Source organism: Oryctolagus cuniculus, chromosome 17 (genome assembly GCF_051225735.1).
Source record: "Oryctolagus cuniculus isolate XC-2025 breed Fujian yellow rabbit chromosome 17, ASM5122573v1, whole genome shotgun sequence".
Taxonomy (NCBI): domain Eukaryota; kingdom Metazoa; phylum Chordata; class Mammalia; order Lagomorpha; family Leporidae; genus Oryctolagus; species Oryctolagus cuniculus.
The window spans coordinates 12,315,068-12,331,210 of NC_142883.1; the positions used below are offsets into that span (position 1 = coordinate 12,315,068).

Here is a 16,143-nt window from a genome sequence, read left to right on the forward strand (position 1 = left end):
ATAAATAATTAAATCTTCTTAAAAAAATGCAGGATGTTAACTCAGATAAAACAAGGTAAGTACAGGACAGGTAGAAAACCAATTTAAAAGGATTCCAACAAAGAGTCTTCTTTAATATAAACTATATTCAAATACCACTGTCCAACATCCACTTTAGTCTAGAGTTTCTTTTATATATTTTTATTCAAACTAATTCAATGAAATTTTGATGATTATGAATACCTAATTTCTAAACAGAGGATTCAAGACATATAAAATAGAAACCAATCATTATACAGTATAATGAATTAAAGTCACAAACTGTGAGTTCTGTGAGTTACGTATTCCCAAAAAACAGACTACTGTTCAAAAAGGCAATTTTTTTATTTTATTTATTTATTTATTTTTGACAGGCAGAGTGGACAGTGAGAGAGAGACAGAGAGAAAGGTATTCCTTCCTTTGCCGTTGGTTCACACTCCGATGGCCGCCACAGCCGGCGCACCACGCTGATCCGATGGCAGAAGCCAGGTACTTATCCTGGTCTCCCATGGGGTGCAGGGCCCAAGCACTTGGGCCATCCTCCACTGCACTCCCGGGCCACAGCAGAGAGCTGGCCTGGAAGAGGGGCAACCGGGACAGAATCCGACACCCCGACCGGGACTAGAACCCCGTGTGCCGGCGCCGCAAGGATTAGCCTAGTCAGCCGCGGCGCTGGCTCCATCAAAAAGGCAATGTTAATACTAATGTACTTCTTGGTAGGAACACTGGGAGAATAGCATTCCTTAGCTTAGCTACTAAGTAATGTAGAATGTCTGAAAAATCTGTTTTAAAGAGAGCTATTGCTTTTTTTATACTTCTATTCAATTATCGCAGATGTCTAAGTAGTTACAAGCAAGTGAGGAAAAAATAGGCAAAACAGTGTTTTGAGAATAATTTTATCAGTCACTATGCTTGAGCTGAAGTAAGCATCTAAAACTTGGTATATGGGAAGAGGCAATCTGGAATATCCTACTAAATAGAGGCCTATTCCTTAAGAATTGATTAAACCATCATAAAAGGAGCTACACTTAAAAATTGAAAATGCTTGAATATTTAAAATAATTCTTCTCATAAAAACATTAATAAAAAAGAAGCCTGAAACATTATCTATTTATTACACAGGGAGCATACATAAAACAGGACCCTTTTAATTCACTTGTAGTTGTCCTGTGCCAATCAACCTCTTTTCCTTCACAAGAAATCTTCAAAAAAAAGTTATCAGACCCACATCCTAACCCGATATACCTGTCAATCAAGTACCATCTGACTTCCACTCATCCTGGCAGTGGTGTAATAAGGTCATCAATATCTCCTAGACACTCAGGCAAATGGTTGTAACCTTCTTACCCTAGTTGGTCTCACTGAGATGTGAAGAACAGTTTATTAAAGACATCACATCCTTCCCTGCTCCTCATCTTACCCTTCAGAAACCTCCACACGAGCCTTCACCAGCTCTTCATTCTCTGCACACCCCACACACGCTGCAATCCCAGGGCTCTGTAACTGACACCATCTATTTCCATTTTGCACACATTCCCTGGATGATAAAATACACTATTCATTTTTCAAACATTAAGGAGAATGTCTGTTTGCTAAATCTACACCACCAGCCCACAGGGTTCCCTTGGCCCCCAAACCCATTACAGACACATCCTGAGTAGCTCTACCACCAACTCAGTGCACCAAAAACTGAATTCATTATGTTGCCCCCAAACATGTTCCCATGAAGGCCAAGTACAGCACAGCCACTGCACAAGTTAGCTTTTGAGAAGACAGCTGAGCAAACAAAAAGAGGAGGTCAGTATCACTGTGATGGCTTCTGGTACTGTAAGAAACAAGACATTAGGCACACAAGTTTCATTTCTTGCCATCAGACTGTCTCCAGCTGGAAACACAATTAACTTGAACACCAAGCCTCAAATTGAGTGATATGGCTGGTGGTCTCAATGTAAGAATGGATGAGAAAAAAAGTTCTACCCTAAAAATCTCTTTATGGGTAACAATGCTGCCTACCACACAGAATAGCAAGCCCTGTGCTTATCATGACAGCCTACAATGTAGATATTATGATTGTAGTGACTCATGATATCTGTGTCGATTAGAAAAAGGATACTGCAACTCAGTTAATCTCAGAATGTCAAAACCAACACAGAAATAAAAAAAAAAAATCAGTGCATTTAGTAAAATTCCCTGACACGTTCTTTTGTATTCTGAAGCAATAAACTATAAGAAACATAAATTTTCTCTTTCACTCTTTTCCTAATAATACCAAAGTGTTTCAAGTGTAATACAGAAACACCCTCAAAGTATCTACACTGATCTCTAACACAACAGAAATACAGACATACCCCTTTACAGATAGAGAGACAAGTAATGGGGCCAGTGCTATGGCACAGCGGGTAAAACCACCTCCTGGAATGCCAGCATCTCTACTTCTGATCTAGCTGACAGGATGCTGTCAGAAAGGTAGCAAGACAGGAAGCCCAACTTCTCCTTCCTCTCATAGACAAACTCGATTTGGGGACCAATTCTCTTTATGAGACATCACAAGACCAGACAAGATGCTGTGCATCCCAGGCAAACGTGAAACCAACCACAATGAAGCTGGTAGAAATTCTGTGGCATTCTCTTCCTTAAGTCCTCCTGCCAACAGAGCATACAAGATTTGGAGGAGACCCCCAGCTCATAGGCTTCCCCCAGGGAAGGGAAAGAGAGGACTGGACAGTCCATGTTCTGACTTTTTGGAGGCAACCAGAAGAACTGGTTTCTAATTTGACCGAATCGAAGTTCTAACAGGAAAATGGCAAAGAACTAAGGTTGGGAACTTCGGAGATCAATGGAGACACTTATTAGTACCTGGCCATAGTCCATCCCACAAGCATCGCATAGAACTAGCAGGGAAAAATCTCTAAATCCCAACTTCTCCCTAAGGAAAGAGAGCTGGAGCATCCATCCAGCATTCTGACTTTGGAAGAAGACTTCCCACAGGACTGGATTCTTTAAATGGTGAAAGGACCAGCACACTAAGAACACAGGCAGACATCTGAAGTAGTAGGCACAGAAGCAGAAAGAGCCCTTCCCTGGGTCAGCATGACATAAATGGTAAAGTCCCAGCCCACACTCCTCCCCTGGGGAGGGAAAGAGAAAACTGAGACACGTGTCCAACATTCAGATTTTGCAGGAAACTGTCTAAAGGACTTGTTATTGTCTCTCCGATCTTCAAGTACTTATGGGACTGAGTACCATCAAAATGCCTAGTGGTGGATAAAAACAAAAAAGTAAACAGAGATGAACCAGTATACTACTGCATCAGAGGACCTGCAGTACAGGAGACAAACACCAGAGGGAGCAAGAGATGATGAGCTCCTAAAAATAAAACTGGCAAAACTAATTCACACACAAAAGCCCAGAGAAGAGCCACAGAAAAACTGTGAGGAGCCTTAAAAATCTCTCCATGGGCTAATTCGTGAGGGTCTTCTCCAGTACAAAGCCAGCCCATAAAGACTAAGGGAAGTGGGTATTTTTCACATGTGCAGACACCAATACAAACTAACTCGGAACATTCAAATATAGCCAACACAAATCTCCAGAAACTAGGCCTAAAGAAATGGGGGTATAAGAATTACCTGACAAAGGTCAGAATAATCCCCAGGGAGGCGGCAGTTTGGGGTCAAGTGTTTGGGTCCCTGCTACTCACATGGGAGAGATCCAGACTGGGGTCCTGGCTCCCAGCTTCAGCCAGGGCCAGCATCAACTATTGCTGTGGGCTTCAGGAGGGAGTAAACCAGCAGATAGAAGATCTCTCTCTCTCTCTCTCTCTCTCTCTCTCTCTCTCTCCCTCCCTCCCTCCCTCCCTCCCTCCCTCCCTCTCTTTTTCAAATAAAATAAGCATTTAAAGAAATGAAAAATCAAAATTTCATGAAGCTCAAAGAATCCCAAATTAATTAAATGTAAAGAGATCTATACAAAGACACATTATGATCAAACTGTCAAAAGTCAAAGAATATTTTGAATTAAAAAGAGAAAAACAACTCACCACATACAAAAGAGTCCCCATAAGCATGACAGTGGATTCCTTAGGAGAAACCTTACATGTCAGGAGAGATGGAATGATACATTTAATGTATTGAAAGAGAAAAAGGGCAAATTAAGAATATTATACCCTACAAAGCTGTCCAAGAGAAATGAAGAAGAGATAAAAAAAACTGCCCCAGACAGACAAGAGTTGGGAGAATTCATCAACAGATATTTGATTTAAAAGAAATATTAGGGGCAGACACTATGGCTCAGCAGGTAAAACCACTGCTTAAGAAGCTCACATCCCATACTGGAATGCTAGTTTGAGTCCCCGCTACTCCATTTCCCATCCAGCTTCCCACTGATGCACCTAGAAGGCAGCCATGATGGTCCAAATATTAGGGTTTCTGTCACCCACATTAGAGACCCAGATGGAATTCCTGGCTCCTGGCTCACGCCTAGCACAGTCTCAGCTGTTGCAGGCATTTGGGAAATGAAACAGCAGGTGGAAGATATCTCTTTGTTACTCTTTCAAATTAATAAATAAAATTTTTTTTTGACAGGCAGAGTGGACAGTGAGGGAGAGAGACAGAAAGAAAGGTCTTCCTTTTCCGTTGGTTCACCCCACAATGGACGCTGTGGCGCCAGCCTAACCAATTCTTTTAAACAAATATAATGCTAAAGGGAGCTCTTCAAGTTGAAATGAAAGGACACTAATTAACAGCACATCAAAAGTATATCAAGCCGGCACCACAGCTCAATAGGCTAATCCTCCGCCTGTGGCACGGCACCCCAGGTTCTAGTCTTGGTTGGGGCCCCGGTTCTGTCCCCGTTGCCCCTCTTCCAGTCCAGCTCTCTGCTGTGGCCCCGGAGTGCAGTGGAGCATGGCCCAAGTGCTTGGGCCCTGCACCCGCATGGGAGACCAGGAGAAGCACCTGGCTCCTGGCTTCGGATCAGCGTGATGTGCCGGCCGCAGCGACCATTGTGGGGTGAACCAACGGCAAAGGAAGACCTTTCTCTCTCTCTCTCTCTCTCTCACTGTCCACTCTGTCAAAAAATAAATAAATAAATAAATAAATAAAAATAAAAATAAATATATCAAAAGATATATTTGAAAATATATCAAAACTCACTGGTAAAGGTAATCTTATATTCAAATACAAATTATTCTATTAATGTAATGGTAGTACATAAATATTTTCACCTTTAGTATAAAATTAAAAATAAAGTTTTTAAATCACTGTAATCAGAATGTTAAGGGATATACAATATAAAAGATAAATATGTGTAAGTAGAATAAAATTGCTTAATTTTTGTATGCAAAGTTAAGTTACTATCAGGTTAAAATAGAGCAGTCACCCATTATCCTCAGGGGATTTGTTCAGAGATCCTAAGAGGTTGCTCAAAACTGTAGATAGTGTTATATATTAATGTTAGCCGTCACAAAACACACCGAACACCAGAGTAAGGGAAAGGGTTTATTGGGGAACACCCAACAGACCAGAGTGAAGGGGCGGCAAAGGAAAAAGAGAGAAAGAGAATATGAGAGAGAAACAGAGAGGAGAGAAGCTAGCAAGGGAGAAGAGAGAGAAGAAAGCAGAGAGGAGCCGAGAGAGAGAGCCAAGAGACCAGAGGAGGAGGCTAGAGAGAGGAACCGAGAGAGCGCAGGAGAGAAGGGCCAAGAGAGCAGGAGGGAAGGGCCAAGAGGGAAGAACCAAGAGAGAAGAGCCCAGAGCCAAGAGAGCACATGTTCAGGAACAGACCCTTTTAAAACTTTGCCAGAGGGCGGGCAGGGAAGCAGGAGCAGTGAATCCCATTAGGATGGGGGTGGAGCCTGGCTCAGGTAACTCGGCCATGTGGCAACCTGGCTAAAACTGCACCAGTTTCCTAACAGATAGTACTGAGCCCTACATATTATAGTAACCAAGATGGTTACCAATGACTAAAAGGCAGGTAGCATACACATCACAAATAAACTGGACAAAACAATACACGTCCTGGGAAAGAGCAGCAGAATGGACTGAGGTGTTATCATGCTACTGAGAATGGCACACAACTTAAAATTCACCAATTATTTATTTCTGGAATTTTCCATTTAGTATTTTCAGACCACAGATAACCCCCAGGTACCCAAAACTGTGGAATATGAAATCATGGATATGGGGAGACTATTTTAGACTGTTAATAACTAAAATATAGGGGCTGGCGCCGTGGCTCACTTGGTTAATCCTCTGCCTGCGGTGCCAGCATCCCATACAGGTGCCAGGTTCTAGTCCTGGTTGCTCCTCTTCCAGTCCAGCTCTCTCTGCTGTGGTCCAGGATGGCAGTGGAGGATGGCTTGGGTGCCTGCACCCACATGGGAGACCAGGAAGAAGCACCTGGCTCCTGGCTTTGGATCGGCATAGCTCCGGCCATAGCGGCCATTTGGGTGGTGAACCAACAGAAGGAAGACCTTTCTCTCTGTCTCTCTCTTACACTGTCTAACTCTATTTGTCAAAAAAAAAAGTTAAAAAAATAACTAAAATATAATTTATGTGTCATTGAAACATAATTTAATATAGTAGATACACAAAATATAAAAAGAAATCAGGTCATAGCACAATCAAAAATCATCAAATCACAAAGAAAAACAAAGAGAAAGATACAGAGGAATTACAAACTAGTCAGGAAGTAATTAATAAAATGGCAACGTTAAGTGCACAAATACATGGAAATTAAACAACATAATCTTAACTAGCCAATGGACCAAAGAATAAATCACAAATAAAATTCAAATATACTGACACAAATGAAAACAAAAATGCGTTACATATACATATACAAGATTGCTGAAGAGAAAATTTTTAACTCTTAAGTACTTACATTACAAAAAGAAAAATCTCAAATCAACTACTTAGATTTACATCTAAAGGAACTAGAAATAAAAGAAATGCAAAACTATAAGAAGAAAGAAAATAATAAAGATTATAGCAGAGATAAGCTTAAGAGGGAACAGAAAAATCAATAATCAGTAAAACAAAGAGTAGGTTGTTTTCAAAAGATCTACAAAATTGATAAACCTTTATGTTATAATGACTAAGAAAAACAGAACACTCAACTAAAGTCAGAAATGGAATAGGGGATATTATAACCAATCCAAGAGAAATGAAAGTATTGTAAGTCATACGCAATATATTGGACAACCTAGATAAAATAGTAAAACTCTTCAAAAGACATAAGCAACTAATACTGAATTATAAAGAAATAGAAAATCTGAACAGACCAGTAACTAATAAGGAGATGAATCAGCCATCAAAAACTTCTAACAAATAAAAGCTGAGGACCAAGTTGCTTCCTCGGTGAATTCTACCAGGTTAATTCTACATAAAAAATTAACACCGGGACTGGCTCCATGCTGCAGTAGGTTAATCCTCTGCCTGCGGCGCCCACATCCCATTTGGGCACCAGTTCTAGTCCTGGCTGCCCCTCTTCCAATCAAGCTCTTTGCTATGGCCCGGGAAGGCAGCGGAGGATGGCCCAAGTGCTTAGGCCCCTGCACCCGCATGAGAGACTGGGAGGAAGCACCTGGCTCCTGGCTTTGGATCAGCACAGCTCCAGCCATTGTGGCCATCTGGGGAGTGGACCAACAGAGGGAAGACCTTTCTCTCTCTCTCTCTCTCTCTCTCCCTCTCACTGTCTGTAACTCTACCTCTCAAATAAATAAATAAATAATCTTTAAAAAAAATTAACACCAATTCACCTCAACGATATCCAAGAAAATGAAGAGGAAGGAATACTTTCAAACTCATTTTACAAATCCAAAATTACCCTAGTATCCAAAAATGACAGAACACTATGACATAAGAAAACTATAGGCCAGTATCTCTGATGGATACACATGTAAATATCCTCAACAAAGCACCAGCAAATCTAATTCAAAAACATGTTAAAAAGAATCATACATCATGATCAAGAGGGATTTATCCCCATGTTGCTAGGATTGTAAAACACATCCTAAATAATAAATGTAATATACTACATTAACAGAAAAAATGGATAAAGTGTGTGCAATTATCTAAATCAATGCAGAGAGAACATCCAACAAAATTTAATGCATTTTCATAATAAAAATTCTATAAATTAGGTAGAGAAGGAATATAACTAAAAAAACTTTAAGCCATATGTGACAAGCCCAAGGCTAACATAACACTCAGGGTGAAAAGCTAAAAGTAATTCCTTTAAGATCAGGAACAAGATAAGGCTGTTCACTTTTAACACTTCTATTCAACATAGTATTTAAAGTCTGAGCCAGATCAATTAAGAGAAAGAAATAAAAGGTATCCAAATCAGAAAAAAAACGAAGCAAAATCACCTCTATTTGAAAACGACACGCTCTTAAATGTAGAAAACCCTAAAGACTGCATTTAAAAAATCATTAGAATAAAAGAATTTAGCAAAGGTAGGAAGTATAAAACTATAATACAAAAAGCATCAGTGTTTCTACACACTAATAACAAACTATACAAAAAGAAACGACTGGGAGCCAGTGTTGTGACACAGCAGATTAAGACACCACCTGTGATGCCGGCATCCCATGTGGGCACTGGTTCAAGTCCCAGCTGCTCCCCTTCCAATCCAACTATCTGCTAATGCACCTAGGAAAGCAGCAGAAGATGGCCCAAGTCCCTAGGTTTCTGTACTCTGGTGAGAAACCCGGATGAAGCTTCTGACTCCTGGTTTCAGGCTGGCCCAGCCCCAACCACTGCAGCCATTTGGGGAGCAAACCAGCAGATGGAAGATCTGTCTTTCTCTGTCTCTTTTTCTCTCTGTAACTCCACCTTTCAAATGAAATAAATAAATTCTAAAAAAATAAATGAAGGAAACAATTGTATTTAAAATAGTATCAAAAACAATAAAATACTTACGTATAAATTTAACCAAACAGGCAAAAGACTTACTGACTTTTTTTTTTTTAAGATTTATTTATTTGAGAGGCAGAGTTACAGACCAAGAGGAAGAGACAGAAAGGTCTTCCATCCGCTGGTTCACTTCCCAATTGGCCACAACAGCTAGAGCTAAGCCGATCTGAAGCCAGGGGTCAGGAGCTTCTTCCAGGTCACCCACGCTGGTGCAGAGGCCCAAGCATTTGGGCCATCTTTCATTGCTTTCCTAGGCCATAAGCAGAGAGCTAGATTGGAAGAGGAGCAGCCAGGACTTCAACCGGCATCCTTAATGGGATGCCGGCACCACAGGTGGAGGCTTAGCCTACTATGCCACAGCACTGGCCCCAAGACCTGTATTTTAAAAAACTCCTAAGTAGACGCACAAATTTGAAAAATCCTCAACATCACTAATCATCAGGAAAATGGAACTCACAACAAGATATCACCTACACCTATCTGGATGACTATTATCAAAAAGAACAAAAACAAGTGTTGGCAATGATGTGGAGGAGTGCAAACTCTTGTACACTGTTGGTGGGAACATAAGCTGGCCTACCCAGTATGAAAAACAGTATGGAAGTTCCTCAAAAAATCAAAACTAGAACTACCTTATGATTTAGCAATCTCTTTTCTGAGTACACACCATAGGAAATGAAGTCAGGATCTCAAAGAGGTATCTGCACTCCAGTGTTCAGTACAGCATTCATTATTCACAGTAGTTGAAATGGAAGTAGCCTAAATGTTCACTCACAATGAAAAGGTAAATGAAATGTAGTGTGTATATATATGATAAAATAGTACTCAGCCTCAACAGAAAATACTATCATATATGGCAATACAGATGAACCTAGAATTCATCCTGAATGAATAATAGGATAAACACTGGCTAATTCTACTTCTATGAGATAACTAGAGTGCCCAAACCCACAGAAGCAGAACACCAGAGGCTTGTGGGAAGGGAACACTTTCAATGCATAAAGATTCTGAAAAAGTTCTAGAGATCTGCTGTGCAACATTGTACTTATAGCTAACAACACTATGCTACCTACTTAAAATTTTGTCAAGAAGATGGATTTCACATTCTGGATTTTTGCCACAATAAAAAGAAAAAGAAGCCTATATAAAATCAGGGAAACACTGAAATATAAAATTTGTATTCTCAACATGATTGAACTGGACACTTAACATGTGAAAAGGAAATGAACACTCTGTGATCATAAAAAATATGCCTACAGATGAAAAACATTGGTTATCCAATTTTAAAGCCACAATGAAAGAAAATGGCAGATTAAATATAGCAGAAAATCAAATCAGTGAATTAGAAAATAAATCAAGAAATTCTCTGAGAAAGGAAAAAATGAATGAAAGTATAAGAGATGAAGACTATAGGTTGAAAATCGCTCAAGGATAAAATATGAACTCCAGAAGGCAGAAACAAAAAAGAACAGAAGTAGGAAACAATCAAAAAATAGTTTTAACAATGCCATTCTGACTGCATCAGATGCACAAATGAGCTTACTGCAACAATTTTAACCAAGATAAAAAGGTAACACAATGAAAATGATAGAAACTGAGGGTCTATAATCTCTGATTCCAGAAACAACCAGAGATGGTAGGAAGTAAGACAACTGAGAAATAAGAGTTAATTAAAAATCCACCTGCCATTTCAAAGTAGGAAAGCAAAGCCAAACTCACCAAGAAACCTGATGTGGAACTGGAGTTCCCCAGTCTTTAAAAGAAGCTGTAAATAAGTGCTGATGACCGCTTCTGACATGAATGGCTTATTAGAGGCTATATGTCTAAGAAAGGCAAAGGACACAAACATGGCATCAAAACTGTGACTTAACCAAGCTTTTGTTGGCTTGGTAATTAAATTGAGACTTTCTATTAGGGCCATGTGGTAAATACATTCCAAAGACAGGCCCAGCGAATCACATATCCCAGTTTTCACACCTCTAACGATTCCCTTCTACACTACATCCAGGCTGGGACTCTGACTCACTTTACTCAGAAGAATTCGGCAAACAGCCACTCTTCTAGTTCCAGTTCCAAGTCTTCAGATGACCCAGAGGTTTCTCTCATCTCTGGAAGCCATAAGAACCACATAAGAAGACTGGTCACCCTGACGGAAAGGAACACCACATCTGGAGAGGCCAGACATCCTCCCAGTGCTGAAGCACCCAACTACAGGCAGCAAGCATTAGCACTGCAGAGAAGAGAGAGATCCTAATACCACACTAATCAGGTACTTCAACACCCCACTCTTGTCAAAGGACAGACCACCCAGAACAAACACCACAAAGACAGGAGGGAAGAAACATTGAAGTTAAACTGTAGACCTAACAGGCCTAACATCTTTATAAAGCATTTCATCCAAGAGCATACACATTCTTCTCATCAGCACATGGAACATCCTTCAGTATAGACCTTATGTTAGAGTGCAAAACAAAGTTGTGCAAATTTTTAAAAATTGAAATCATAGTATGAATCTTATTTGACCACAGTGGAATAAAGCCAGAAATCAGCAACAAGAGAAACTTTAGAAATTATTAAAATAAACGAAAATTAAATATTATCTTAAGAGCTGAATGGGTTAAACATTCTCTCAAGTGACTAAATAGTCTCTCTTTAGTGACAAAGAGAAATTTAAAAATTACTTGAAACAAATGAAAATGAAAACAGAACATGTGAAGACCTACAGAAAATAGTAAAAGCAGTACTAAAAGGAATCTAATAGCAACAAGTGCCTATATTTTAAAATATAGAAATATTAAAAAAAAAAACTAACAATGCTGCTCAAGGATCTAGGGAAGCAAGAACAAACCAGAGGCCGGTGCTGTGGCACAGCGGGTAAAGCTGCTGCCTGCAGTGCCAGCATCCCATATGGGCATCCCATATGAGTCCCACCTGTTCCATTTCTGATCCAGCTCTCTAATATGGCCTGGGAAAGCACTAGAAGATGGCCCAAATCTTTGGGCCCCTGCACCTGCGTGGGAAACCTGGAAGAAGCTCCTGGCTCCTGGCTTTGGATCAGCTCAGCTCCAGCCATTGCAGCCATCTGGGGAGTGAAGCAGCAGATGGAAGACCTCTCTTTCTCTCTCTGCCTCTCCTTCTCTCTGTGTAACTTTCAAATAAATAAATATTTAAAACACACACACTAAAACCAAAATTAGTAGGACCATGAAAAGAGAAATAAAAGAAATTGACTAAAAAAAGACAAAAGAACAATGAACAAAAGAATTGGTTTTATGAAAAGATTAAAAATAATCAACAAATCTTAGCTAGACTAGCCAAGAAAAATATAAGAGAGACCCAAACAAATAAGAGAATTAAAATAAGAAATTACAACCAATGCTGCAAACATACAAAAGATCACCAGGGACTATTATTAACAATTATAGTGTACTTCATAAAGTTCACGGAAAAAGATTTCAAAGACAAGGTTTGTAACTTTCGTGTAAAAAACTTCTGAATTCCATGCATAATTTTTTCAGAATATGTATTTTCCATGAATTTTGTAAAATACCCTAATTTACCAACGAATTGGAAAAGCTAAAAGAAAGAGATAGAATTCTGGACATATATAAGCTATCAAAACTGAACCATGACAATAAAATCTAAGCAGAGGTGCTCTGAGTCAGAGCAAGATGGTGGCTGATAAGAGGCTCCCCACAGAGACACCAATTTGAAGTTATGTGTGTACCAAGAACTAATGGAGCCAAGTGAAAGTCCACATGTCTGGTTTTATTATAATAGGAAGAAAAGATGCATTGAAGAAGGCAGAAAGGAGGGAGTGGTACAAGTCACCCCTCCCTCAGCTCCAAGTAGTGCAGCCTCAAGGGGTAACTTGCAAATGGAAACCTAAAGCAAGTAAGAGTAGCTACACCCACATCAGACACAATGGATTTTAAGTCACAAACCATATAGAGACAAAGAAGGTCACTATATAAGGAAAATAGGACCAATTAAACAAATCAAAATTATGAATATATATGCAACCATACACACTGCCTCCATCTTGTGGAAGAGTGATGGAATTGAGCCCAAACCTTGTATCTAAAACCCAGCACCAGGTCTTCTAGGATGAAACCCAGTGCCAGACAGGGCCTCATAGCCCCACCCTAAGCCCATACCTACAGGCTAAACCTTTGTAGTCTCCTGAAACAGGTGACAAGGGTTCACCACCACCACCTTTCACCCAACCTCCAAGAGACAGTGGAGCAAGTCAACTCCAGCCACTGGGGAGTAGGGCAGAAAACTAAGCTCAGTGCCAGGCCTGCTGCAGTGAGACACAACACCAAAGGCCTATAGCCCCACACCAGTGCTTGTAGATGCAGTCTCTAGATTTTCCCTGACTTCAGGAGGAGACCAGCACCCAGTAGAATGGACTCATTTTGGTCTGTAACACTGCCAACTAAGCCTGGGCAGTCAAGGAACTGCCTCCATCACCCATCCCCCAACTTTAGGCAGACAACAAGGACTAAATCTTCAACCACAGGAGTGTAGGGCAGGAAAGTGAGCTCAGGGCTTGCCCTCTATAGCTCAGTGCCATCCCTGCTTACAGTGAGACCCAGAACCAGACAGATTACAGAAGCCCTTATCCCTAGTCCAGTACACACAAACCAAAGCTCTAGGCTGCCTATGCATCAGACAAGAGATCTACATCCTGGGAATAATGACTCAGGTTTCAGCTTGCATCCCTCTAAGCCTTCTGCAGGCCTGGCATGTATCAGCAAGACAGCATAGTGGCCAGTAGCTGTGAGACATTGGTCCAACCCATTGGTCCAAGCCCATCTTTGGTGGCTAAGGGACTGCCTTCACCACCCCTCTCCCAACCTGGGGCACAAAGCAATGAGCAAGTCTCTAGCTACTGAGGTTTAAGTCATTCAGTATAAGGCCAGTAAAATCCAACACTAGAAAGATCCCAAAAGTCCCTATTTCTAGGCCAGTGCCTATAGACAGAGCCTCCATACTTGCCCCAGTGCCAAATGGAGACCTCTAAGGGTAGTCAGTTAGACTTATATCCTGGACAGCATCACCTGTGGCTGACTGCAGCAGGACTGGGCATCAAGTCCACCTCAGTATCAGACAGCCAATAGCAACATGGGCCTTGATCCTATCCCTGTGCTGCACTGGTTTTGGTCAGATACCTGGGCATCAAGTCCACCTCAGTATCAGACAGCCAATAGCAACATGGGCCTTGATCCTATCCCTGTGCTGCACTGGTCTTGGTCAGATACCTGGGATCAAGGCTCACCTCAACTTCCAATGCAGCTTCTGCTAATGTACACCCTTATGAGGCACTAGATGCTGGGTCAGTACTTGGGTCCCTGCTACCCATGCTGGAGATCCAGATGCAGTTCCTGACTTCTAGCTTTGGTCTAGACCAGTGCCAGCTGTTGCAGACACTAGAGGTATGAACCAGCAGACGGAAGATCATTATCTCTATCTCTCTGTTGACCTGCCTTTGAAATAAGTAAACATTTTTAAAAACAGAAATAAAAGTTATAGAGACAATTAATCTATCAAATACAGATATGAACATAGAGACACGGTAAACATGACAAAGAAAATATGACTGAACAAAAAAGTAACACTTCGGGAACAAAATCCCAAGAAAAGATGACTGACAAAAGTCTTGATAAAAAATTCAAATAAGAGTGGGAATAACAGAGGGAGGAAGACGTTTGTAACTGTAAAGCTGTATAGTTCTGCATACATTCCTATAGACTTATTTTTATGGGTACAGTTTAAAAACTTGCCATGGGACCCCAAATTCCATTAAGCCTGGTGATAAAAATGCCATCTTAAGTGTTAAAGTGATCATATAGATAGCATTAAGTGTTTTTTTTAAACTTTTATTTAATGAATATAAATTTCCAAAGTACAGCTTATGGATTACAATGACTCCCCCCCCCCAAGCATTAAGTGTTAAACGGATAATATAAATAAGATCAAATGTCTGGTAATAAAAATAGAATTAAAAGGGAGAGAATGTTCCAACATGGGAAGCAGTTCACAGAGCAGACTCCTAGAATGACAATTGCTTTAAATAGCACTCTGACCTCAGAATGGGCCCTTAAGGCATTCTAATCTGGATGAAAAGCCCAAGAGAGCTTTTCAGGGATGAAAAGCCAAGACATTGTGGCAAAAAAAAAAAAAAAATGTCCTACATGAAGGGTATCTGTGAGAGAGACTCCAGTGGAAAGAAGTGGCCAGCAAAGAAGGATGTATTTTTCTCTGAAGGGAGGAGAGAACTTCCACTTTGCTATGGCCTTGTCTAAATACTGACAGAGATTGTGGATTCAAAAGGCTTCCATAGCCTTGGTAGCTCACATCAAGAGCCTTGAGTGATCACTGATATCATAAGTAAGAGTGTTAATTGTTAAATTAACGATAGGGGTCCAAGATGGTGGAATAGGGAGGGAGCTCACTGATAGTCCAAGAAAAGATAGTTTAATAAAAATGGGGATAGTGTAGTCTAAGGGAAGAGTTAGGGAAAAAATGGCAGAGGAAACTCTTCCAGAATTAGAAGGACACGGTAGATCTACATGGAGGGCACAGGCGCCCACAGCTCGGAATCCCAGCTGCCGAGTCTCCACAACAGCGCTGGAAAGAGAGGTGAGACAAAACCACAGTAGCACGAGACACTGGCAGAAAAATGCAGCAAGAGCCTACAGGGAATGAGACTTGAAGCCCCAGGGGGGAAAGCACACTAGCCTAACTAGAGGAAAGAAAAAAAAAATAAAAGGGACAGTACAGACACGATTCTGTCTCCACTCACCTTACAAAGGGGTGCAAGACAATAGAGCAGGTGCCACTTTGGACACACATAACAGCTGTGCCAGCTCGGGGCTGTGCCCACCTCAGCCAAGCAGAAAAACCTGACTCTAGTGGGCAGTAATAATAGGAGACTAAGACCTAGTGAATGTGTGGACCTTGTGAACTTGGACTGTGAAAAAAAAACCTGAGGGTGTATGGGAAAACTCACAGTGTTGCTGAGATGTGAGTAGTCTCAGTGGGAGATACCACAAGCTCGGGAGGCCTTGGCTACCCGGTGAGAGACATTTCAGGGGAATCTGAGCTTACACTGAGGACTACACAGATCCTTTGTGTGGTCTTTGGGACAGAGCACACAAATATTACACCCATCGGGGCTAGCGCTCAGGCACTGATCGCCATCAA

At 40.9% G+C, this 16,143-nt stretch overlaps 1 protein-coding gene across 38 annotated transcripts in view; it reads right to left on the reverse strand.

Moving 5' to 3' along the window:
* The window catches only part of CEP112 (centrosomal protein 112), a 519,374-nt gene that overhangs the window by 462,549 nt on the left and 40,682 nt on the right, over nt 1–16,143 (reverse strand). For 10 of the 38 annotated variants that reach the window (XM_089316730.1, XM_089316727.1, XM_089316729.1 and 7 more), the window contains one exon: nt 1,440–1,556. The exons of the other annotated variants lie outside the window; for them this stretch is intronic. In XM_089316730.1, the coding sequence (XP_089172856.1) occupies nt 1,440–1,556 (117 nt within the window). The remainder of the gene's footprint in view (nt 1–1,439; nt 1,557–16,143) is intronic. 38 annotated transcript variants of the gene reach the window in all.